At 36.5% G+C, this 24,198-nt stretch overlaps 5 protein-coding genes and 1 pseudogene across 6 annotated transcripts in view; 3 read left to right on the top strand and 3 right to left on the bottom strand.

The window, feature by feature from the left end:
• Positions 1–655: 655 nt before the first annotated feature.
• Positions 656–2,241, bottom strand: LOC105209212 (ubiquitin-like-conjugating enzyme ATG3). Its single transcript, XM_011179513.3, has 5 exons — positions 2,010–2,241; positions 1,812–1,947; positions 1,561–1,751; positions 1,172–1,495; positions 656–1,101 (listed from the first exon to the last, which is right to left on the bottom strand). Exons 1-5 carry the CDS (start codon positions 2,079–2,081, stop codon positions 820–822), a joined length of 1,005 nt encoding a protein of 334 aa, XP_011177815.1. The 5' UTR covers positions 2,082–2,241; the 3' UTR covers positions 656–819.
• Positions 2,242–2,702: 461 nt separating this feature from the next.
• Positions 2,703–7,444, top strand: LOC105209222 (kelch-like protein diablo). The gene is made up of 7 exons (XM_011179524.3): positions 2,703–3,263; positions 3,677–4,444; positions 4,521–5,090; positions 5,635–5,756; positions 5,821–6,010; positions 6,081–6,268; positions 6,339–7,444. Exons 2-7 carry the CDS (start codon positions 3,731–3,733, stop codon positions 6,361–6,363), a joined length of 1,809 nt encoding a protein of 602 aa, XP_011177826.1. The 5' UTR covers positions 2,703–3,263; positions 3,677–3,730; the 3' UTR covers positions 6,364–7,444.
• A 732-nt stretch (positions 7,445–8,176) lies between these two features.
• On the top strand, positions 8,177–11,942 carry LOC105209229 (DNA polymerase eta). Its single transcript, XM_011179533.3, has 4 exons — positions 8,177–8,653; positions 8,730–8,997; positions 9,073–9,584; positions 9,650–11,942. Exons 1-4 carry the CDS (start codon positions 8,493–8,495, stop codon positions 11,529–11,531), a joined length of 2,823 nt encoding a protein of 940 aa, XP_011177835.2. The 5' UTR covers positions 8,177–8,492; the 3' UTR covers positions 11,532–11,942.
• A 543-nt stretch (positions 11,943–12,485) lies between these two features.
• The window catches only part of LOC128921324 (DNA polymerase eta-like), a 110,986-nt gene continuing 99,273 nt past the window's right edge, over positions 12,486–24,198 (top strand). The window contains exons 1-3 of one of the 2 annotated variants that reach the window (XR_008470778.1): positions 12,486–12,500; positions 12,576–13,087; positions 13,153–15,222. Coding sequence is in view for 1 of the 2 variants with exons in the window: in XM_054228545.1 (XP_054084520.1) it covers positions 12,492–12,500; positions 12,576–13,087; positions 13,153–15,034 (2,403 nt within the window). In the remaining variant the exon portion in view is untranslated. Of the gene's footprint in view, positions 12,501–12,575; positions 13,088–13,152; positions 22,157–24,198 lie in introns of those variants that run through there. The other variant, XM_054228545.1, reaches the window with a different exon arrangement.
• LOC128921327 (larval serum protein 1 beta chain-like) lies at positions 16,491–19,049 on the bottom strand (annotated as a pseudogene).
• LOC105210776 (larval serum protein 1 beta chain-like) lies at positions 20,631–23,333 on the bottom strand. Its single transcript, XM_054228548.1, has 2 exons — positions 23,065–23,333; positions 20,631–22,986 (listed from the first exon to the last, which is right to left on the bottom strand). Exons 1-2 carry the CDS (start codon positions 23,272–23,274, stop codon positions 20,854–20,856), a joined length of 2,343 nt encoding a protein of 780 aa, XP_054084523.1. The 5' UTR covers positions 23,275–23,333; the 3' UTR covers positions 20,631–20,853.

Here is a 24,198-nt window from a genome sequence, read left to right as displayed (position 1 = left end):
AATTCCACAAATAAATATTGGTCTGACCGGGGTATGGCGCCACAAGTAAACAATCCAAGTACCAAAGTCAAGTTTTGTGTTTGTTTACATTGGAAAAAAGTAAATTTCGTGTTTTGATAAAAGCAAAACTTGTTGATTTTGGAAAAACGCAGTTGAGGTTTTATAAGCGTCACAGCACATATGGAGCTTCAAATTCAAACATTCATGTGCTGGTTTGTTGCATTTCGCCATTAAAAGACTTTCGTCCACAAGGCCACAAGTGGTCGTAAAGCAAGATAACGTCGCAATTTCTTACTTTGAATTAGTAAATAGATTGGTACCAGAAATCGAGGACCACACTCATTAAGTCTGTGATAAGATAGTTGAATTGAAGTAAGTAAGAAGATTCATACTTTCAAAACGATATCAAAAAGTTGGAGTCCGTTAAAAAGACCTTTGCTTCATTTATACCACAAAGAGTTTTCTGTATGCTATATTTGATATCCTTCTGTTTACGGTCTTACACCTGTATATGCACATATGTATATAGAATTGAAAATCGTTAATGTTTTTGCAATTTCTCGTGTATTGATTTTAAGCAATCTTTCTTATAAACCTATACATTGTTTTCAAGTTGTGTAATTTGCTGATTTTCTTGCAAAAACAAACATATATATAAATGGTCAATTTATGGTGTCATAAATCAAATACAAAAAATATTTTATTTCTAAAAAGCATAAGCAATTTTAGCAGCTTTCAAAATTTAAATCTTATAATTAACATTTAAAATTGCCTATGTAGTGATCAAAAGCCTTGTTGCAGCACTAAAAATTAAACGGTTTAAGACATATTAAAGTTTTGAGTAAAATCGTATTCGATGGTCGGTATAACAGTTTGCACGAATTTCAAGAAAATTATCAAGTACATATGTACGCCCAGCTCACCGCCACCTTCTTCGACAGTTTGTATAATCTTTTTCATAATATCAGCGTGGCGACATGGATGTACGCTAGCCATATTGGGTCCGGGCAAATGCGGATGACTATCCATTGTTACAGTCTTCTTAGCATGATCCTGCGAAACATCCTCGTACATTTGTTCAACAGTTAAGGGCTTTCGATTCTGTAAAACAAATAAAATAATTGTTTTTAATAAAAAAGTTAAATTTTTGATTCAAAAATATTAAACTAACCTCATCATAACCGACCACCCAAAGTCGTGGTGTTTGATAGTATTTATCGTAAGTAATATGCAAGTCATAGGTGCGTGTATGCAAAACGGAATCGGTGGCGTCAGCACCACCAGCTGCTTCACCAGAATTTGATTTTTTTATACCAGCTTCCGCATCCAATTTACGCGTTGTAGTGGCTACAGCAGGATCTACTAGCTGCAACATACCACTCTCTTCAAACTCATCCATATCAATTGCTTCGTCATCTTCTTCGTCATCGCTATCGTTATCATCAAGTGCAGCGCCATTTGCACCTTTGTCTTCATCGGGTGTACGCATTTCATCCTAAAGTTATAAAAAACGCTTGTTAGTATTGTATTTGTTGTTAAAACTGTTATGTGCACACATACTTTATTTTCATCTAGTGTCAATTCACACACATTTTCTTCCAACTCTGCTGTGCCATCTTCGTTTAGTTGATGTGTTTCAACCCAACCACCGTCACCACCTTCCTCTTCAACCACAGTCTCCTCGCCCACATATTCCATTTGTCTACAACGCCTATAGCAAGGCACATTTCGAGTGATTAAGAATTGTTTGTCTACAAAATGGTATAACATATTTAAACCACCGCTGAATTCACTATTTATATGAAACAAACCTTTTGGTAAATATGTTTTTGTTTTAGATTCATCGCCAGCAGCCCACTGCCAAGTTGGGCAGTGATGAACCAAGTGATCACCAGCGGCTACAAATTCTTCCGGTGTTAAAACACCTGTCTCTCGAAATTTTGATTCCTGCAAATTGTTATTACTGGTTAATTTTAATATGTTACTATGGATGCGGTAAATGCGCACACCTTTAAGACTGGAGTAAGATACTCGGCCACATTTAGGGCTGTGCCTTTGACAGTGTTTAAAACACTTTGCATTTTTGCTAAACGTTTATATTATACTTTCACTAGTCAACAATATTGAAGGTATGTATATTTAATGATTGAAGTTCGATAAATTATCTGCAGTTGCACTGTTCGCATTAATACACTGTAATGAATATTTTTATTTCCTCAACTCTCGCCGACCGTCTGGAGCCTTTCGTGAATTGTCATTTCGACCGCGTTGCCAACTATATGTTGTTTATATATATGAATTGTGTGTTACTATTTAGTACAGAAATTTATTACAATTACTTTATATAATTCTACGTTTTATTTATATATAAATTAAGGATAACTAAATAAGTAGTAAACATTAACAAACAAAATATATGGTTATTTGAAACTGAAAACAATTTTATTATCACGTGATACACCCTGTATTTTAACAGAATAATTTTTATTTTCTACTTTTCTTTGTCACTGCTTATAGCTGCCATATTTTAATGTATTTCTGCTTATTATTAGATAAGGTTATAACGCGAATATTTATTTTATTTTAAAGAAATATTAATATTTTATTAAACAGTAATTTTTCCGTTTTTTTAAGTTTATAATTCATAAAAAATTCATATTTAAATCAATCATTGTTTGCTAAATTTATTTTTGCGCATACTTCATCACATTTGGCAGCACTATAAGTCGGATGTGTGTTGGTGTTGTGCAGTGAGGTGAATCGAGAAAAAGTTACGATTTTCTCAATTTATTGTGAAATTAATTGATAAAACTCATAATTTCATATAATAATCTCAAAGATGAGTTCAAATATAATACAAACGCGTTAAAAGGCGAAATTATTTCGCAGGGTAGTGCGCTGTGTAGACATTTGTAAATTTTACCTTGCAAAAACGTACGAAAGACAAGATAAAACGTAACAAAAATATCAGCAGCAGCAGCAGCAGCAGAACGGTGTGGCACCAGCTTAGGGCGGCAGCAATCACGCAGACGAACATTTTTGGAAGGAAGGTCGGTCGATTTATTTGACCGAGGGCAAAAAGTAGAGTGTGGAAAAAATAAAATTCGGCGTATATTTCATATTTGTCGCGTTTCGAAAATTTCACATATTAGAATTTTCAATGCAACAAAGATACTGAGATAACAGCGAAAATTGCCTTTTCGAGAATTGCCACTTGGAGTTGGTCGTGGTGTTTTGGGCTTGCCGTAGACAAAAACGCTAAGGTAAGAAAATACAACAAATAATATATGTACGTATGTATTTTAGTTAAGTAGTAATTGTTAATTAGCACAGAAAAAGTAGACAAAGTTGTACGTCAAGCTATGGCAGTGGCATAGATACTTCAGTTGTTGATTTTTGTGCTGCAGTGTGGTAGGGCGAAGCTGTTGACAGCTGTTGTGGGCATAAACAGTGAAATCGCATGGGTGGGCGATGAAATATTTTTTTTATTTTTTACTTCTTTATACCAGCACATACTTGAATTATTTTTGGAGTTGTGCAGTCTAGAAATGGATTGATTGCTGCTTGTGTCTTTTGAAAGTGCGATTTAACACAAATATATAGAAATATATGTTGTTATTATTTTTAGCATATATGAGATTATAAGTAATACGTGATTTGAAATGAATTATTGCAGATAGACGCGGTGTGGGGTTGGGCTTCTGCCCCGCTGCGTTTAGCGGCGAACAGGATGGGCGATCCAATGCTACCAGGAGCGGCTGGCAGCGCTGGCACATCAACTGGTGCCATCGATCGTCCACCGTCTCCGGCACGTCTATCGCACACCTCGGAGAAACACCCCAAGGTCACATTATCGGAATTGAACATGCTACGACGCCATCGTGAACTTTGTGATGTTGTACTCAATGTTGGCGGTCGTAAAATATTCGCACATCGCGTCATACTCTCCGCATGCAGTCCATATTTTCGCGCCATGTTCACCGGCGAACTGGAGGAATCACGACAAACTGAAGTAACCATACGTGATATTGATGAGAATGCCATGGAGTTGCTTATCGACTTTTGCTACACTGCACATATCATTGTTGAGGAGTCCAATGTGCAGACTTTGTTGCCGGCAGCGTGCTTACTACAGCTGGTCGAAATACAAGATATCTGCTGTGAATTCCTAAAACGGCAATTGGATCCGACAAATTGTTTGGGCATACGCGCCTTTGCCGATACGCACTCGTGTCGCGAATTGTTGCGCATTGCCGACAAATTTACACAACACAACTTCCAAGATGTTATGGAAAGCGAGGAGTTTTTATTGCTACCCGTTGGACAGCTAGTGGATATCATATGCAGCGATGAGTTGAATGTACGTTCCGAGGAGCAGGTTTTCAATGCGGTCATGTCTTGGCTGAAATACAATGTGGCCGATCGACGTCAACATTTAGCACAGGTTTGTCTATTATAATTTTAATTTCATTTTTATTTAATTAATTATTTATTAAATTATTATTTTTTCCCCCCTAAAGGTTTTGCAACATGTACGCTTACCGCTATTGTCACCGAAATTCCTCGTCGGCACTGTTGGCTCTGATTTGTTGGTGCGCTCCGATGAAGCATGTCGTGATCTCGTTGATGAAGCCAAAAACTATCTGCTATTACCGCAAGAACGTCCACTAATGCAAGGTCCACGTACGCGGCCACGCAAACCCACGCGTCGTGGTGAAGTATTGTTTGCTGTTGGCGGTTGGTGTTCGGGTGATGCCATTGCCTCCGTAGAACGCTTTGATCCGCAAACGAACGATTGGAAAATGGTTGCACCGATGAGTAAACGTCGTTGTGGCGTTGGTGTTGCTGTACTGAATGATCTACTTTATGCTGTTGGTGGGCATGATGGTCAAAGCTATTTGAATAGCATTGAACGTTATGATCCACAAACAAATCAATGGTCTTGCGATGTCGCGCCAACCACCTCGTGTCGCACGAGTGTTGGTGTGGCCGTCTTGGATGGATTTCTGTATGCTGTTGGCGGGCAAGATGGCGTACAGTGTTTGAATCATGTTGAGCGATATGATCCTAAGGAGAATAAATGGTCCAAGGTGCGTTGGAAAAGTGCTTTAAAGTTAAATATGTATTTATTAATTACTATTTCTTTTATTAATTTTAAAATTTTTATTTATTTTTATTTTTTTAAATTAATTATTATTATTTTTTTTATGAATATTTATATTTTTTATAATATTTTTAATTTTTATAACATTTTTATTTATTAATATATAAATATTTTTTTTTATAATTTTTATTTATTAATTTATAAATAATATTTATTTATTATTTTATTTTATTTATTTTTATTTATTTTTTTATTAATTTTATTTTTTTTTATTAATTTTTATTTTTTTTTATTAATTTTTATTTTTTTATTAATTTTTATTTATTTTTTTATTAATTTTTATTTTTTTATTAATTTTTATTTATTTTTTTATTAATTTTTATTATTTTTTATTAATTTTTATTTATTTTTTATTAATTTTTATTTATTTTTTTATTAATTTTTATTATTTTTTATTAATTTTTATTTATTTTTTATTAATTTTTATTTTTTTTTTATTAATTTTTTTTTTTACTTTTTTTAATCTCAAGGTCGCACCAATGACAACACGTCGTTTAGGCGTTGCCGTCGCCGTTTTGGGTGGCTATCTCTATGCAATTGGCGGCTCTGACGGTCAATGTCCACTAAACACTGTCGAGCGGTACGATCCAAGGTGAGTTTTAATCTTTTTCTTTATTATTACTATATATTGACACAATATTTTGTTGATCGTGTAGACAAAATAAATGGTGTGCTGTTAATCCAATGTCTACACGTCGCAAGCATTTGGGCTGCGCTGTCTTCAATAACTACATATACGCTGTCGGTGGACGTGATGATTGCATGGAATTATCATCAGCTGAACGCTATAACCCGCATACAAATACCTGGAGCCCCATTGTGGCAATGACTTCGCGTCGCAGCGGTGTAAGTGCAGTTGTTTGCTTAAATATTTATATGAATCAAATTTAATATATATATTTTTCTTTATTATTAGGTCGGCTTGGCCGTAGTTAATGGGCAGCTATATGCCGTTGGCGGTTTTGATGGCTCGGCCTACTTAAAAACAATTGAAGTTTACGATCCGGAAACAAATCAATGGCGTTTGTGTGGTTGTATGAATTATCGTCGTTTAGGTGGTGGCGTCGGTGTGATGAGAGCACCACAGACTGAAAACTATATGTGGTGAGTATTATTTTCGTATTTTTACTTGATTTTTTGTTAAAATTAATATCATTTATCATTACTTCTCTAGGATACGCAAAGATTCCGTTGTTTGATTGCATACAGAGGAGTGCTAGTAAAGCCGTGGCCACGTCATAACTAATTTGCGCGTTGCTACGGTACATTTTAAGGCTTTTAAGCTTAAATTAAATTCATAAGCAGAGTATATATATATATATATAAAGAAAACTAAAAACTACAAACATAAAGAAGAAAATCGAATAACCTAACCTAAAACTAATTATAAATTATATATAAAGTGAAAACAAAAAACAAAACTAAACAAAAAAACAATTGCGCATGAATTCCATTTACATTAGAACAAATGAAATTCATTGTTTGCCGCTTGCCTGTGATGTTAATGTGGATTGTGAAATTGTGCGAGTGGCCGTCATGTTGCGCTTAGCCAAATTTCATTTTGTAAAATTGATAAGAAAACATTTCCACATAGCTGTTTTGAACAGCTATTTGTCCCGTGCACTGTAGCAGTGCTGAGACGTAATCATCTAAACATCTAAAACAAAAAAAAAATCAAAAACAAAAAAAAAAGTTTATTGCTTGCGCGGTGTACGGGACATGCAAATCAATTTTTGTGTAATCGAATATAAAAAAATACAATATTACGCGAGTTGTTTGTTGGTGTAAAAGATTGTACTAGTTTTAACAAGTGAAAATAAGCGTATAAAAATTTTAACTGCCTTCTAATTGCAAATAAAATAAAAAATAAAATAAATTTTTTAATTTAATATTTAAAAAAGCCTATGAGCAGCATCCATTAGCTGTGCTAACACGAAGATGTATTTGAGAAAAACAAACTGCACTACACCAAATACATTGTTGTGCTAAATTTTAATTTAACCCTACTTTTTGTAATGTAATTATTATATCAATATATTTGCAGTTCGTTAGTGTTTATACATAAATTAATTTTGTCTAATTTGCAACTGTATTGTATACAGCACGCATTAATACACCATAATTTTGTTGTTGCACTTTGAATAAAGACCAAAACAACTAAATAAAAATGAACCTGAAGCTGGCAGCTCCCACTCATAGTATTAAGCTACTAAATACATGTTAAACAATTAATAAAAGCAAATAAAATTAAAAAAATAATAATAATTAAAAAACAAAAAACTATATAAACGCAAGCGTTAAGTACCAAAAATATACATATAAAACGGTGTAGTCAGCGCGTATTAAGGAAAAAAAACAGCTAATTTAAATAAAAACTTGACAATTTTGTTATTACATTTTTTTTCGAAAATATTTTGTATAATTCTAAACTTTATTTTTAATTTTAGTTAAATTGCATTTCACAATGAATTAATGAATTGTACAAGTAATATAAATATATGTATTGTATTTGTGTAAGCATGCACCGCATGTGTATGTATATATACGCATGTATTTGTAAACTTAATGAACATTGTTCTTTGCTGGAAATAAAATGTTGACACATAAATTAAGTGATTATTATAATATGATAATAATAATAAACAAAAACTGTAATGAACGTTGGTAAAAGCTGTAGAAAACGCGTTGAAATCGCGTGCTACTGTGAAGAAATTAACGAATATATTAATAAAAATGATTGGACAACATGAATGAACGTGTTCAATGAGTTATTTCATATGTTATAAACCTATTGTTTTTAATTGAGTGAAGGTAAGTTTTTAAATATTTTTAAATTTTGCTTTACAGTTTGAACTGCATACTAAATTTACGAATTTATTAGATATATGTACGTACATATATAAAATTTTCATTATAATTTACAGCGTCGTAATATAAAGGACACAACTGCTTCTGCCATTTGTAAAACATAGTTGGCAACGCATGTTAAATTATACATATTAAATTACGCATTTCATTGCAATCGTACGTTAAATTGAGGCGCAGAAAGCCTAAATATTACCACTAAAGCTTTTCATTAAACATAAAAACCTTAATATTACCTAAATATGCTTAAAAATCTATGTAATTTCTAAAATTACAATTTAAAACAAAGAAACAGTACCATTAATATGACACCCACTGTACTTAACTTGCAACAGCTGTTGCTTTAATACAACAGGTTTGGCGCGCAAACTCAAGTTTTCGTTTGTGATGAAATTTCGTGCATTAATTTTCGCTGCGCAAATTATAAATTTATTTAAAAAACTTTATTTATGCCGTTGCAAAAATGTCTGCACGTAGTTGTGTGCCGATGCAGCAAAAGTATAATCGTGTAATTGTGCTGGTGGACATGGATTGTTTCTTCTGTCAAGTGGAGGAGAAACTAAATCCGCAATTGCAAGGACAACCGTTGGCTGTGGTGCAGTATAATGCCTGGCGTGGCGGCGGGTGAGCTTAATAAGTGATTCAAATACTTGTATATCAAATATAATTTAAAATTTTTATTGATACTTTTTCTCTTAAGTATTATTGCTGTGAACTATGCAGCGCGTGCCAAAGGCGTAACGCGTCATATGCGCGGCGATGAGGCAAAGGAACGTTGTCCGGAAATACAATTGGTTAAAGTGCCAAATATACGCGAAAAGGCCGATTTGGGCAAGTATCGTGAGGCCGGCAAAGAAGTGGCGAATGTGCTGCAACGCTTTACACCATTGTTGGGGCGCGCTTCGGTCGATGAGGCGTATTTGGATATAACCGAAGAGGTCAATAAGCGTTTGGGCGATATGAATGCGGTGAGTATACGCGATTAATATAATAATTTGTTTAAATATAATAATCATTAATAATCCAATTTTGTCTTTTCAAAGGGTTCATTTATGCTCCAACCACAAGGCCTTATAAATACCTATGCCGTAGGTTATGCGGGCATTGGTGATTATTTAAATGTGATAACGAAACGTTTTAACGACCCTAATGCGGATGATTTCGATTTAGAAAACGTTTCATTCACACAAGCTTATGATGACACTGATATGGCCGCGGTGCGTCAAAGTGATATACGCTTGCTTATCGGTGCGGCGGTGGCAAGTGAAATGCGTGCTGCGGTTAAAGCCGAAACTGGTTATGAATGTTCCGCTGGTATTGCGCACAATAAAATACTCGCAAAATTGGCTTGTGGCATTAATAAACCAAATAAGCAGACCATTTTGCCACTGGGGCAGATACCAAAGTTATTCGAAACTCTACCGCTTACCAAAATACAAGGATTAGGTGGGAAATTCGGCGAAAATATATGCACCAGCTTGAATATACGCTTTTTAGCAGAGCTCTTGCCGTTTTCTGAACAGGAGTTGCAGCGCAAATATGATGAGAAAAATGGGTGAGTGGCTGTAATTAAGTAATTTGTATGATTTATTAAATTTATTGTTTATAACTGACTTTCAGCACATGGTTGTATAATATTTGTCGCGGCATTGATTTGGAAGCGGTCACACCGCGCTTCTATTCCAAAAGCATCGGTTGTTGCAAGAAATTTCCTGGCCGCAATAACATAACTGGTCTAAATACACTGCGTCATTGGTTGGGCGAATTGGCTAATGAAATTTGCGATCGCATGGAAAAAGATATGTTGGAGCATAATCGTCGTGCCAAACAAATGGTGCTCAGTTTTATACAAGACTTTGAGGGTGTAGAAGTGTCTAGTTCACGTTCAGTGCCACTTAAGGGTTACGATCAAGAGACATTAACCAAAAGCAGTTTGGAAGTGCTGCAGACGCATACGAAACAATTTTTCAAAACCGGCAGCTCATTGGCTTTGCACAATCCCATCAAATTTTTGGGTATCAGTGTGGGGAAGTTTGAAACAATACAAAGTGGACAAAGTAAATTGCAGGAAATGTTTGCCAATATGGCAGCTAAGAAGAAAAATGAAACGGTTAATGAGTTGACAACGACAGACCGCGAGGACATACAAGATACACCAGAACCTGTTGCGAAGAAACCGACTTTTATGCAAAATTTTTTGCAACGCGATTCTAAAGCAAATAATAAAACAGTTAATAACAATGCAAGTGCTACCAATGTGAATATAGATTTAACAGCAACTAATAACAATGCAAGTGCTACCAATGTGGATATAAATTTAAAAGTGTCCGAAGCAGAGCCGACTGCTGTGAGTTCAATAAATGATACAGCTAACAATACAAAGCCAACGGAAGTACGTAGCTTCTTTCTGAATGCTTTAAAGAAGCAAAGAACTAGCGACGATACATGCACATCAACTGCTGTTAAAGATGAAACTGTGATTAATATGTCCACCAATAATAATGAAGCAGCGCCTAAAGCTGATAATTCAAAAAGTTTTTTCGCCAAGTTTTTAAAAAAAGCTGAACCGGAAGACACGCAACAACCAGCAAACACCGAAAACCATGAGGCAATGTGCCAAAGCGACAGTGAAATAGATTTAACTATTGAGCCAACACAAGGAAGGGCTGAGGCAACATTTGAAAGCGGTACATTAGATGCCACCCCAAACAACCATGATACAAATGCAAGCGTTGGCTCATTAGCTACTAAACGCAAATTTACGGATTTGCACGACAACTCAACGTCAACCCAAAAAGCACTTAAAATAGAGTCACAAATAATGCCAACGCGTACACCTTCACCAACCTATGAAGCAACTTATGCTGAATTTGCGGTGCCCGAATTGCGCGCAGAATTCATACAGCTGACAAAATGTGCCACTTGTAATGCAAATATACCCTCCGATGCACGCTCAATGCAATTGCATCAAGACCATCACATAGCCATGCAGCTTAGCCAACAAATACGTGACGAGTATCGCACGGAAGTGAAAACTAAACTCAGCGCACAGAAGTCCACAGCAACTGCAGCCGCAACCAACAAAAAACCAAAAAAGTCACCAGTGCAATCCACTAAAGCGGCCAACAGCAAAGCTGGCACAAGCATAACCAAATTTCTAAAACCCACTGCTACTAGTACAACAACAGCAACTACAACAACAAATGCAACCTCACTTGTTGCACCTGCTACGGTTGTGATCGATCTCTTGGATGCCACTGTGCTGGATACGGTGGTCTGTGAGGAGTGCAACTTGCCCATTGCTACTACTCAATTGCAAGAGCATAAAGATTTTCATGTTGCAAAAGCTTTGCAGCGTCAACTCAATATGTTGGAGGTGCGCACTGTGTCGCCGGTTGCTAAAAAGTCAAACGCTCTTAGTAATAAAAGCTTGAATTTAAGTCACGCGAGTGTTAAAACCGCGAAACCCATAACGCAATTCTTTTCACAATCAAATTGTTAGTTAACTAAGTTAATACATATATAAGTGTGCTAAGTAAGACAATATACATACATACATACATAAGTGTTCTAAGTAAGCCAGTATTCATATATGAAATATAAGCCGTTAACCATATGCCGTTTGAGGATCACTACAAATACACATACATACAATTTTCAACTTTCAAAATCCCATACAAACAGCATAAGGTAAGCGTTTTCTTTATTATTTTCGTTTATTTTAATTTGTTGTGTTTTCAAATATGAAATATTGAGGTTAGGGTTATGCCATGTTTACCATTTGATGTCCTGGTGGTAAAAATATTAAATAAGTCATGTCTTATATAGTAAAATCAAGCAGTATTATAATTTAAAAATGCATATATGATTCAAGTATATAACTATATGAAATAAACCAAAAATAATTATTTAAGTTATATGTACTTGAGAATTTAGGTTACAACGAAGGTCTAAATCTTTACAAACACGCTATTTATTTACCATATTCAATGTCCCTTTCCCTTCTTAGTGTTGTTGTAATCTGTTATGGGGTTAAGGGTAGTCAGAGACACGAAAAAAATTAAAACTTTCATGATTCTGGGCCTGATCGAAGCTTTTATTTTTTTAAAATTACAAAATGGCGACCTCAGGAAATTTTTTTCTAGATTTTCGGGAAAAAAATCAACAATTAATTGGTTTTGAAAAATCGAAATTTTGAAAAAAAAAATCCTTCTAAAAGCTGTATAAATTTCATTAAAATCTACTGCGCAGTTTTCGAGTTGTACAGTTGTCACCAGTTCATAGTTTTGAGAAAAACGCACTTAAAGTTGCTTGCAGCTGCCGCTAGTTACATGCGAAATTGCAAAAAAAAAATGATTTTTTGAAAATTCTGACTACCACTAAACCCTTAAATAACATTCTTGCCTCCCTTATTCCTATAGTTCTCTTGTAGAACCCAAACTAAACGGCTCGTTTGGGCGATATGAATGCGGTGAGTATACGCGATTAATATAATAATTTGTTTAAATATAATAATCATTAATAATCCAATTTTGTCTTTTCAAAGGGTTCATTTATGCTCCAACCACAAGGCCTTATAAATACCTATGCCGTAGGTTATGCGGGCATTGGTGATTATTTAAATGTGATAACGAAACGTTTTAACGACCCTAATGCGGATGATTTCGATTTAGAAAACGTTTCATTCACACAAGCTTATGATGACACTGATATGGCCGCGGTGCGTCAAAGTGATATACGCTTGCTTATCGGTGCGGCGGTGGCAAGTGAAATGCGTGCTGCGGTTAAAGCCGAAACTGGTTATGAATGTTCCGCTGGTATTGCGCACAATAAAATACTCGCAAAATTGGCTTGTGGCATTAATAAACCAAATAAGCAGACCATTTTGCCACTGGGGCAGATACCAAAGTTATTCGAAACTCTACCGCTTACCAAAATACAAGGATTAGGTGGGAAATTCGGCGAAAATATATGCACCAGCTTGAATATACGCTTTTTAGCAGAACTGCTGCCGTTTTCTGAGCAGGAGTTGCAGCGCAAATATGATGAGAAAAATGGGTGAGTGGCTGTAATTAAGTAATTTGTATGATTTATTAAATTTATTGTTTATAACTGACTTTCAGCACATGGTTGTATAATATTTGTCGCGGCATTGATTTGGAAGCGGTCACACCGCGCTTCTATTCCAAAAGCATCGGTTGTTGCAAGAAATTTCCTGGCCGCAATAACATAACTGGTCTAAATACACTGCGTCATTGGTTGGGCGAATTGGCTAATGAAATTTGCGATCGCATGGAAAAAGATATGTTGGAGCATAATCGTCGTGCCAAACAAATGGTGCTCAGTTTTATACAAGACTTTGAGGGTGTAGAAGTGTCTAGTTCACGTTCAGTGCCACTTAAGGGTTACGATCAAGAGACATTAACCAAAAGCAGTTTGGAAGTGCTGCAGACGCATACGAAACAATTTTTCAAAACCGGCAGCTCATTGGCTTTGCACAATCCCATCAAATTTTTGGGTATCAGTGTGGGGAAGTTTGAAACAATACAAAGTGGACAAAGTAAATTGCAGGAAATGTTTGCCAATATGGCAGCTAAGAAGAAAAATGAAACGGTTAATGAGTTGACAACGACAGACCGCGAGGACATACAAGATACACCAGAACCTGTTGCGAAGAAACCGACTTTTATGCAAAATTTTTTGCAACGCGATTCTAAAGCAAATAATAAAACAGTTAATAACAATGCAAGTGCTACCAATGTGAATATAGATTTAACAGCAACTAATAACAATGCAAGTGCTACCAATGTGGATATAAATTTAAAAGTGTCCGAAGCAGAGCCGACTGCTGTGAGTTCAATAAATGATACAGCTAACAATACAAAGCCAACGGAAGTACGTAGCTTCTTTCTGAATGCTTTAAAGAAGCAAAGAACTAGCGACGATACATGCACATCAACTGCTGTTAAAGATGAAACTGTGATTAATATGTCCACCAATAATAATGAAGCAGCGCCTAAAGCTGATAATTCAAAAAGTTTTTTCGCCAAGTTTTTAAAAAAAGCTGAACCGGAAGACACGCAACAACCAGCAAACACCGAAAACCATGAGGCAATGTGCCAAAGCGACAGTGAAATAGATTTAACTATTGAGCCAACACAAGGAAGGGCTGAGGCAACATTTGAAAGCGGTACATTAGATGCCACCCCAAACAACCATGATACAAATGCAAGCGTTGGCTCATTAGCTACTAAACGCAAATTTACGGATTTGCACGACAACTCAACGTCAACCCAAAAAGCACTTAAAATAGAGTCACAAATAATGCCAACGCGTACACCTTCACCAACCTATGAAGCAACTTATGCTGAATTTGCGGTGCCCGAATTGCGCGCAGAATTCATACAGCTGACAAAATGTGCCACTTGTAATGCAAATATACCCTCCGATGCACGCTCAATGCAATTGCATCAAGACCATCACATAGCCATGCAGCTTAGCCAACAAATACGTGACGAGTATCGCACGGAAGTGAAAACTAAACTCAGCGCACAGAAGTCCACAGCAACTGCAGCCGCAACCAACAAAAAACCAAAAAAGTCACCAGTGCAATCCACTAAAGCGGCCAACAGCAAAGCTGGCACAAGCATAACCAAATTTCTAAAACCCACTGCTACTAGTACAACAACAGCAACTACAACAACAAATGCAACCTCACTTGTTGCACCTGCTACGGTTGTGATCGATCTCTTGGATGCCACTGTGCTGGATACGGTGGTCTGTGAGGAGTGCAACTTGCCCATTGCTACTACTCAATTGCAAGAGCATAAAGATTTTCATGTTGCAAAAGCTTTGCAGCGTCAACTCAATATGTTGGAGGTGCGCACTGTGTCGCCGGTTGCTAAAAAGTCAAACGCTCTTAGTAATAAAAGCTTGAATTTAAGTCACGCGAGTGTTAAAACCGCGAAACCCATAACGCAATTCTTTTCACAATCAAATTGTTAGTTAACTAAGTTAATACATATATAAGTGTGCTAAGTAAGACAATATACATACATACATACATAAGTGTTCTAAGTAAGCCAGTATTCATATATGAAATATAAGCCGTTAACCATATGCCGTTTGAGGATCACTACAAATACACATACATACAATTTTCAACTTTCAAAATCCCATACAAACAGCATAAGGTAAGCGTTTTCTTTATTATTTTCGTTTATTTTAATTTGTTGTGTTTTCAAATATGAAATATTGAGGTTAGGGTTATGCCATGTTTACCATTTGATGTCCTGGTGGTAAAAATATTAAATAAGTCATGTCTTATATAGTAAAATCAAGCAGTATTATAATTTAAAAATGCATATATGATTCAAGTATATAACTATATGAAATAAACCAAAAATAATTATTTAAGTTATATGTACTTGAGAATTTAGGTTACAACGAAGGTCTAAATCTTTACAAACACGCTATTTATTTACCATATTCAATGTCCCTTTCCCTTCTTAGTGTTGTTGTAATCTGTTATGGGGTTAAGGGTAGTCAGAGACACGAAAAAAATTAAAACTTTCATGATTCTGGGCCTGATCGAAGCTTTTATTTTTTTAAAATTACAAAATGGCGACCTCAGGAAATTTTTTTCTAGATTTTCGGGAAAAAAATCAACAATTAATTGGTTTTGAAAAATCGAAATTTTGAAAAAAAAAATCCTTCTAAAAGCTGTATAAATTTCATTAAAATCTACTGCGCAGTTTTCGAGTTGTACAGTTGTCACCAGTTCATAGTTTTGAGAAAAACGCACTTAAAGTTGCTTGCAGCTGCCGCTAGTTACATGCGAAATTGCAAAAAAAAAATGATTTTTTGAAAATTCTGACTACCACTAAACCCTTAAATAACATTCTTGCCTCCCTTATTCCTATAGTTCTCTTGTAGAACCCAAACTAAACGGCTAATCTTTTCTTCAATAGAAATACAGTTGAACTTCCCTTACTCGAATCACCATAATCGACAAAAAAACTTCGAGTTAGAGAGGCTTTGAGTTATGGAAGTTAATTTGTATGAGATTTGAGGTCTATTGCTAATTCAAGAGTTCAAGTTATGGAGGTTATTTGATTTATAGAAGTTCGAGTTATGGAAGTTCAACTGTATATATCGATTATAAATCTGGTTCCGCTCCGGTCAAGTAGACCTGATTATTACGGGAATTCGACTTCATTGATTACAGATTTGAGAAGGTCTTGTGATGACTTCATTTTCTGAGATTCTCTCATTTTCAGTTCCATTTATCAAATTAGTTCCTAATTGTTTTTAATTTCATATTCTAGCTTACATTTATTTTTAAGTAGCTTAAAGTAGTTCTTCCACTAACTATTCCAGAACATTCACACAGATATTTAAGTTTTGAATTGCCTTGGCAATTAGTTGCATTTTTTTTATTTATTTTCATTTGCTTCATTACAACTTAACGATTAAATTTACACTTGATGTTCAATGCATAAGTAGGTGTTAGAACCTCATCACAGTGCTTTTGATTGACAAGATTTTCATTGTTTCCTTAAAAATAGCTAATTTCATATCGTTACGTCATCGGTCCAGATCACGCGTTCTAATTGAAGTATTTGGTATAGTATTCATTGTAGAAATTGTAATCGAAATGACCGTAGTTCTTGTAGTTCTCGTAGTATTGTTTCAATGTATCATTGTGATAGATGCTCACATCCTTGAAGTAGACGTTGGGCACGAAGAATTGTGACTCATCGATGGGACGATCGAATGGATAACCGAATGGTTTGCTATCAACGTGACGTAGTCCGGAAGCAATGCCACAATGATGGGCGAAATCAAAGTCTGAGGGTTGTTCTACAGTGCCATCGTATGGGGAAACGATGAAGAAGAATTGTACTGGGAAACCACTCTCCCAACCTTTGGGTAAGATCAGACGATCTGGGAATCCGCAGTGTGGTTCGCTAATGTCCAAAGGCAATTCGTATTTACCGTCGTAGGCAGCCATCACATAGTGATACAATTCGGTGTAGGTGGTGCGATCCTTGACAGTCCAATAGAATTCTTCAGATGAACGTTTGATGACATTCTCGCCAGCGAACACTTCATAGACGAATTCATCCAATTCAAAGATATTTTTTTTTATTGTTATAATTCAGCGACATTATACGTCCGTATTCGTCGAATTTAGGTCCCAAGAATGTACGAAAGACAACCTTCTGTGCCTTATCGGATTCGACAGTGAGGTCGTAGTGGAATGGTTTGTGATTGAGACGCATTTGACGAGCGAACAATGATTTGTCCCATACGATTTGACCATCAACGAAGACCATTTTGCCGTTCAACAAGTTGGTGACATCAAAATCAACCAAATCGAAATAGGTGACCAATTCACTAACGCTGGCATCCTTAACTTCAACTCCAGTGGCTTTAAGTTCGTTGTGTGTGTATGGGTCTAACTGATAATTGAAATGATTGTAGACATGGGTCATTAACTTGGAGATTCTGTAAAAAAATGGGTCACGCATCATGGTTTCGTAGTTGAGTAATATATCGGGATATGCATCAATATCGAAGAGTTTGATGAAGGTATCGACATTCGATTGCATGTAATTTACGATGTACTCAATAGATTCCGGTTTGCGCATATCGATTTTGTGTCCATCAACGGTGGTGTAGTATCCATAGTCGATGATATCATAGATACGCTTGAGGTCGCTTTGGATTTGGTTCAACATGTCGTATTTGCCATAAGATTGACGATGGAAGTAATTGCTGCGTGAACTGAAACCAACACCATTGTAGGAAATTAGTTGAGAATCATACCCATATTTGTAATCGTGATTCCAGGAGAATTTATCGATTTCACCGAAACCATGAGACAAACGTTCGAAATAGTAACGCCTCAAGATTTGGTCAACATTGTACAACCACCATTCACCACGACGATTCTTATTCAAACCGAAAGTTTCACCATCCAAGAAGAAAGCGTAATCCATGTTCAAGTAGTACCAGTATGAATTCCAACCCAAATCCTCAGTGAAGTAAGACAAGGCAGAGTGTTCGTTGTAGTATTTAATGTCACGTGTGTAGTCAACCGGATGCCAGAACATGTTGATATTCTTCAATAATGACACATATTTATCGTCGGAAACAAATTCGTACGAGTTTTCACGTAGAGGGTAGCTCTTCTCGACAGCGTACCACTGTTCACCCAGACCCATAAGTCTCCACCATTGGTAAATTTTGAAGTCCTTGACATAGAAATAGCCCTGATTGTAGTAACGGCTCTCCTTGTGGTAGACATCGTACAATTCCTTCTCGTATTGAATGTATTTACTCCAGGTCTGGTAATCGAATTTCTCAGCTTCGTAAATGAATTTGCTATTGAAGAAATATTGTGGGAATATTTCATAGATGGATGGTAATGTCAGACCCTTGAAGTCAATACGATGAATAACGGCCAAAGTCAAAGCATAGACGAACATGCCTTCGCTGACATGGATGCGAGCCCATGCGACATTGGCTTGGAAGGTTTCCCAATCCTTGGCGTAGTAGAAGAAGTTGAAAAGGCCGTAAGCTTGTTTGTAGTGTGTCTTAACAAGCGCACCAAAGAATTTTCCTCTAGGCAAGAGTGCACCCATTTTGTAGGATTCGTAGAATTTCTCCATATGATGATCGTAGTGCTGAAATCGCAAGATGTATGCGTATATAATATTAGCTTCTTGTGGGGAGAAGTGCATTCGAAATTAACTGAAGCTTACGGTGTAATGTGCCTTGTCATAGACGAAGGCGTGTCCGGTCTTGATATGCTCCTCGAACATCAGTGGATCCTCTATGCGGTACAATATTTGAAAGAGAAACTTCTGTTTTTCCAAGAATTCTCGATCTGCCACTGTAACATTATTGGGCGTAGAAACGCTAGCGGCGGCCACCAGGCCAACGAGAGCCAAAGGAACGATGGTTAACTTCATTGCGACAACTGCTCCGGATTAGATACTTAGCTCCAATGTCAAAAGACTGTTGATTTCAGAAGCGTCGACCACAGCTTTTATATCCAAAAATTCGATGAGTTTCGATTTTCTATTTTTTCCATTAAGGTTTAGGTTAAAATTTAATTACTGCATTTTGGTGATGTGCTGTTTGCTAAAAATTAATATTCGTCTCATCTGTCTTATATTATATTTTACGTACCTGTGTGTTTGTACAGCTGTTGTCAGCTAATTAGCCACGACACTTAGTATAATATAAAAAAACCTTTTCCACTAAAACGCTTGTGTTCATACTTTATTCGCTAATTTTATTTAAACATATGGACAATTTAAAAAACAATAGAAAACAAATTATTCAAAATTCATGTTTCAATATTCAATATATTTTTTTTTTTTGATAATGGAAAATATACGTATATATATTTGTAGTTAGTATTTGGTTTTATAATCCTTGGTTTATAACCCCGACAATGCGCCACTTATACTGTTTGCCATGCGGTTCTTATTTTATCAAAAAGGCATCAATATTTGGAATTTTTTTTGCCACCGACGGCTCTTTAACGAGATGTTCTAGTGTGTTAAAGTCAGAACCAAATGATGCTTATTGCCAAAAAAGGTTCATGACCTAGCAGTTTAGTTGAAGCTGCTGTACGAAGCAGTTCGTCCGCTGGCTTGTTACCTTCTATCCCTTTATGTCCCGGCACCCAGATTAGGGGAACTCTTTTGTACGTTGATAGATAGTTATGTCTATCTATGCATTCCCTGACCAAGCGGGACTTAAATGCCTGCACCTATGCCTTCAGATGTTTTAGATCCGTCAGTGTACCAGTGCAGCGCGCAGCTTTTGAGTAACGCCTCGAATGCTCGACTGCCCCCTTCACCTATATTTCCTAAGGTGATCTCAAATCTCCTAGTAAAAATTGTCTCTCTCATGTGTCATAGTCTCTGGGAAGAACAGCTAGAGAAAGCATCTAGTCGATCTCCATCTTGTTCCTGGATGTTATGATCCTTGCCACTGCTCCGTACGTGATTATAGGTCTAACTATTATGGTGTATACCCATCTAACGAGTGTGGACTGCAGCCTCAAGTCCAGCACACCATAAGTGCCTTGCTAGCTTTGGCAACCGTATTGTCCACATGTATATTTCAGCGAAGTGAAGAGTCCAGTGATATTTCACCTCGTTAGAAAACTCATCACTTCCGCTAAGCTTGGTCCTTAGACCCAACAGGGTTCTACGTCTAGTGAATGGGACAATGGTTGTTTTTGCAGGGTTGATGCCTAGCAAACCAAACTAAACTACTAATCTTTTCTTGAAATAAAAATGTATATCGAATATAAATCTGGTTTCGCTCAAGTAGACTTGATTATTGTGAGAATTCGACTTCATTGATTACAGATTTGAGAAGGTCATGTGATGACTTCATTTTCTGAGATTCTCTCATTTTCACTTCCATTTATCTAATTATTTCCAGATTGTTTTTAAATCCCTATTCAATATGCCGCAAGCGGCTTCATATTTTATACGCGCTTTTGCCAAAACTTTCAGTACTTATCTTTACTTTTAAATAGCTTTAAGTAACTATTCCAGAACATACACACATATTTAAGTTTTGAATTGCCTTGGCAATTAGTTGCATTTTTTTTATTTTTATTTTTATTTGCTTCATTACAACTTAATGACTAAATTTACACTTGATGTTCAATGCATAAGTAGGCGTTAGAACCTCATCACAGTGCTTTTGATTGACAAGATTTCCATTATTTCCTTAAAAATAGCCAATTTCATATCGTTACGTCATCGGTCAGACTCAACTGATCACGCGCTCTAATTGAAGTATTTGGTGTAGTAATGATTGTAGAAGTTGTAATCGAAATGACCGTAGTTCTTGTAGTTCTCGTAGTATTGTTTCAATGTATCATTGTGATAGATGCTCACATCCTTGAAGTAAACATTGGGTACGAAGAATTGCGACTCATCGATGGGACGATCGAATGGATAGCCGAATGGTTTGCTATCAACGTGACGTGCACCGGAACCAATGCCGCAATAGTAGGTGTAATCAAAGTTAGCATACTGTTCGACAGTGCCATCGTAGGGGGCAACGATGAAGAAGAACTGTACTGGGAAACCACTCTCCCAACCCTTGGGTAAGATCAGACGATCTGGGAATCCGCAGTGTGGTTCGCTAATGTCCAAAGGCAATTCGTATTTACCGTCGTAGGCAGCCATCACATAGTGATACAATTCGGTGTAGGTGGTGCGGTCCTTAACATTCCAGTAGAATTCTTCAGATGAACGTTTGATGACATTCTCGCCAGCGACCACTTCATAGACGAATTCATCCAATTCAATGAAGTTCATGCGGTTATCACTCAGTGGAATAATACGTCCATATTCGTCGAATTTAGGACCCAAAAATGTACGAATGACAACCTTCTGTGCCTTATCGGATTCAACAGTAAGGTCGTAGTGGAATGGTTTGTGATTGAGACGAATTTGACGAGCCAACAATGATTTGTCCCATACGAATTTACCATCATCGAATACCATTTTGTCGTTCAACAAGTTGGTAACATCAATATCAACCAAATCGAAATAGGTGACCAATTCACTAACGCTGGCATCCTTAACTTGAACTCCAGGGGCTTCAAGTTCGTCGTGTGTGTATGGGTGGAAGTGATAATTGAAACGATAGTAGACATCGGTAATTACCTTGTAGAAGCTGTAAAACATTGGATCACGCATCATGGTTTCGAAGTTGAGGAATACATTGGGATGTGCATCAAAATCGTTATAGTCCACATCAGCGAAGTACATATGGCTCAACATATACCAATAGCTGAAGAAGTATTTGTCGAAGGTATCGACATTCGATTGCATGTAACTTCCGATGTACTCAATAGATTCCGGTTTGCGCATATCGATTTTGTGTCCATCAACGGTGGTGTAGTATCCGTAGTCGATGATATCATAGATACGCTTGAGGGCGCTTTGGATTTGGTTCAACAAGTCGTATTTGCCATAAGATTGACGATGGAAGTAATTGCTGCGGGAGCTGAAACCAACACCATTGTAGGAAATAAGTTGGGAATCATATCCATATTCGTAAGCGTGATTCCAGGAGAATTCATCGATTTCACCGAAACCATGAGACAAACGTTCGAAATAGTAACGGCTCAAGATTTGATCAACATTGTACAACCACCATTCACCACGACGATCCTTGTTCAAACCGAAAGTTTCACCATCCAAGAAGAAAGCGTAATCCATGTTCAAATAGTACCAGTACGAGTTCCAACCCAAATCCTCAGTGAAGTAAGACAAGGCAGAGTGTTCGTTGTAGTATTTAATGTCACGTGTGTAGTCAACCGGATGCCAGAACATGTTGATATTCTTCATTAAAGACACATATTTATCGTCAGAAACAAATTCGTACGAGTTTTCACGTAGAGGGTAGCTCTTCTCGACAGCGTACCACTGTTCACCCAGACCCATAAGTCTCCACCATTGGTAAATCTTGAAGTCCTTGACATAGAAATAGCCCTGATTGTAGTAACGGTTTTCCTTGTGGTAGACATCGTGCAATTCCTTCTCGTATTGAATGTATTTACTCCAGGCCTGGTAATCGAATTTCTCAGCTTCATAAATGAATTTGCTGTTGAAGAAATATTGTGGGAAGATTTCGTAGATGGATGGCAATATCAGACCCTTGAAGTCATCACGATGGATAACAGCCAAAGTTAAAGCATAGACGAACATGCCTTCGTTGACATGGATACGAGCCCATGCGACATTGGCTTGGAAGGTTTCCCAATCCTTGGCGTAGTAGAAGAAGTTGAATAGACCGTAAGCTTGTTTGTAGTGTGTCTTAACGAGCGCACCAAAGAATTCTCCTCTAGGCAAGAGTGCACCCATTTTGTAGGATTCGTAGAATTTCTCCATATGATGATCGTAGTGCTGAAATCGCAAGATGTATGCGTATATAATATTAGCTTCTTGTGCAGAGAAATGTATTCGAAATCAATTGAAACTTACGGTGTAATGTGCCTTGTCATAGACGAAAGCGTGTCCGGTCTTGATGTGCTCCTCGAACATTAGTGGATCCTCCACACGGTATACGATTTCAAAGAGAAACTTCTGTCTTTCCAAGAATTCTCGATCGGCTACTGTAACCTTTTTGGGCGAAGAAACGCTTGCGGCGGCCACCAGGCCAACGAGGGCCAAAAGAACGATAGTTAACTTCATTGCGACAACTGCTCCGGATTAGATACTTAGCTCCAATGCCAAAAGACTGTTGATTTCAGAAGCGTCGACCACAGCTTTTATACCCAAAATTTCGATGAGTTTCTATTTTTTCCATTACGTAAGGTCACAATTTAACGACGACATTTTGGTGATATGCTTCTTACTAAAAATAAACAGTATTCATCTCATCTGTCTTATTGCCTATTTTATGTACCGGTTTGTTTGTATGTTATCGAAATTGGTGTAGGCATAGTGCGAAATTAAAAATATATATTCTAATTATTCTAATCAAATTGCATTTAAATCGAAAAAAAAGAAATAATTATGTTGATAAGGAATGTGATGCGCTTGACATCAACAACAAACAAAGAAATAAGCACCTGATTTTTAACATAATGATTCGGTTTTATATTCGCTTATTTATATGAGATAAGCTATATGCAGATTTATATGTGGTATACGTGGTATTTTCCTTCTTTACTTTTTGATTACATATATATTATTTTTGAGAGGCAAGCCATATGCGCTAAATATTACTATCTTATATACTGTGTGTGGTTAATATTTAAATTAAATTTAAAAGAATGATAATAATATTACAAGTCTAAGCATCTTCTCGCATCAGTATATATAAGCGATATTTTAGGTCCTTTGTAGCAAATTTCAGAGTTATCCCGTTATATATGTTATAGTATATCCGAAGGGTCGAATCTCTGAACTGAATATCCGAATATTATTAAGTGTTATGTGTTAATCTCAAGAAATAGAATAATCTAATTTGTTCCTTGGCATACCGCACATTGCTATCGGTCTAGTCTGACCGTCATTGTTAATTAATTTCGAGGAATACTTGCACTTATTATGATTTTAATTTGAATTACGACAGTGGCTGAGGGGTCTAATCAGCCGAATATCAGTTACTAG

This window comes from Zeugodacus cucurbitae, chromosome 4 (genome assembly GCF_028554725.1).
Source record: "Zeugodacus cucurbitae isolate PBARC_wt_2022May chromosome 4, idZeuCucr1.2, whole genome shotgun sequence".
NCBI lineage: Eukaryota > Metazoa > Arthropoda > Insecta > Diptera > Tephritidae > Zeugodacus > Zeugodacus cucurbitae.
The sequence above is the reverse complement of the archived record's forward strand: the minus strand, read 5'-3'. Positions and strand labels throughout refer to the sequence as shown.

What these genes read in the sequence shown, in the direction of transcription:
- LOC105209212 (XM_011179513.3), bottom strand. Translation starts at nt 2,081, where the DNA reads ATGCAAAGTGTTTTAAACACTGTCAAAGGCACAGCCCTAAATGTGGCC. An exon ending in AAAAACATATTTACCAAAAG is followed by an intron (nt 1,752 to 1,811) that starts GTTTGTTTCATA and finishes ACCATTTTGTAG; the next exon opens with ACAAACAATTCTTAATCACT. An exon ending in GGGTGGTCGGTTATGATGAG is followed by an intron (nt 1,102 to 1,171) that starts GTTAGTTTAATA and finishes TTTGTTTTACAG; the next exon opens with AATCGAAAGCCCTTAACTGT.
- LOC105209229 (XM_011179533.3), top strand. Translation starts at nt 8,493, where the DNA reads ATGTCTGCACGTAGTTGTGTGCCGATGCAGCAAAAGTATAATCGTGTA. An exon ending in AATGCCTGGCGTGGCGGCGG is followed by an intron (nt 8,654 to 8,729) that starts GTGAGCTTAATA and finishes TTTTCTCTTAAG; the next exon opens with TATTATTGCTGTGAACTATG. An exon ending in AAATATGATGAGAAAAATGG is followed by an intron (nt 9,585 to 9,649) that starts GTGAGTGGCTGT and finishes ACTGACTTTCAG; the next exon opens with CACATGGTTGTATAATATTT.
- LOC105210776 (XM_054228548.1), bottom strand. Translation starts at nt 23,274, where the DNA reads ATGAAGTTAACTATCGTTCTTTTGGCCCTCGTTGGCCTGGTGGCCGCC. An exon ending in ATGACAAGGCACATTACACC is followed by an intron (nt 22,987 to 23,064) that starts GTAAGTTTCAAT and finishes TTGCGATTTCAG; the next exon opens with CACTACGATCATCATATGGA.
- LOC105209222 (XM_011179524.3), top strand. Translation starts at nt 3,731, where the DNA reads ATGGGCGATCCAATGCTACCAGGAGCGGCTGGCAGCGCTGGCACATCA. An exon ending in GACGTCAACATTTAGCACAG is followed by an intron (nt 4,445 to 4,520) that starts GTTTGTCTATTA and finishes TCCCCCCTAAAG; the next exon opens with GTTTTGCAACATGTACGCTT. An exon ending in GTCGAGCGGTACGATCCAAG is followed by an intron (nt 5,757 to 5,820) that starts GTGAGTTTTAAT and finishes TTGATCGTGTAG; the next exon opens with ACAAAATAAATGGTGTGCTG.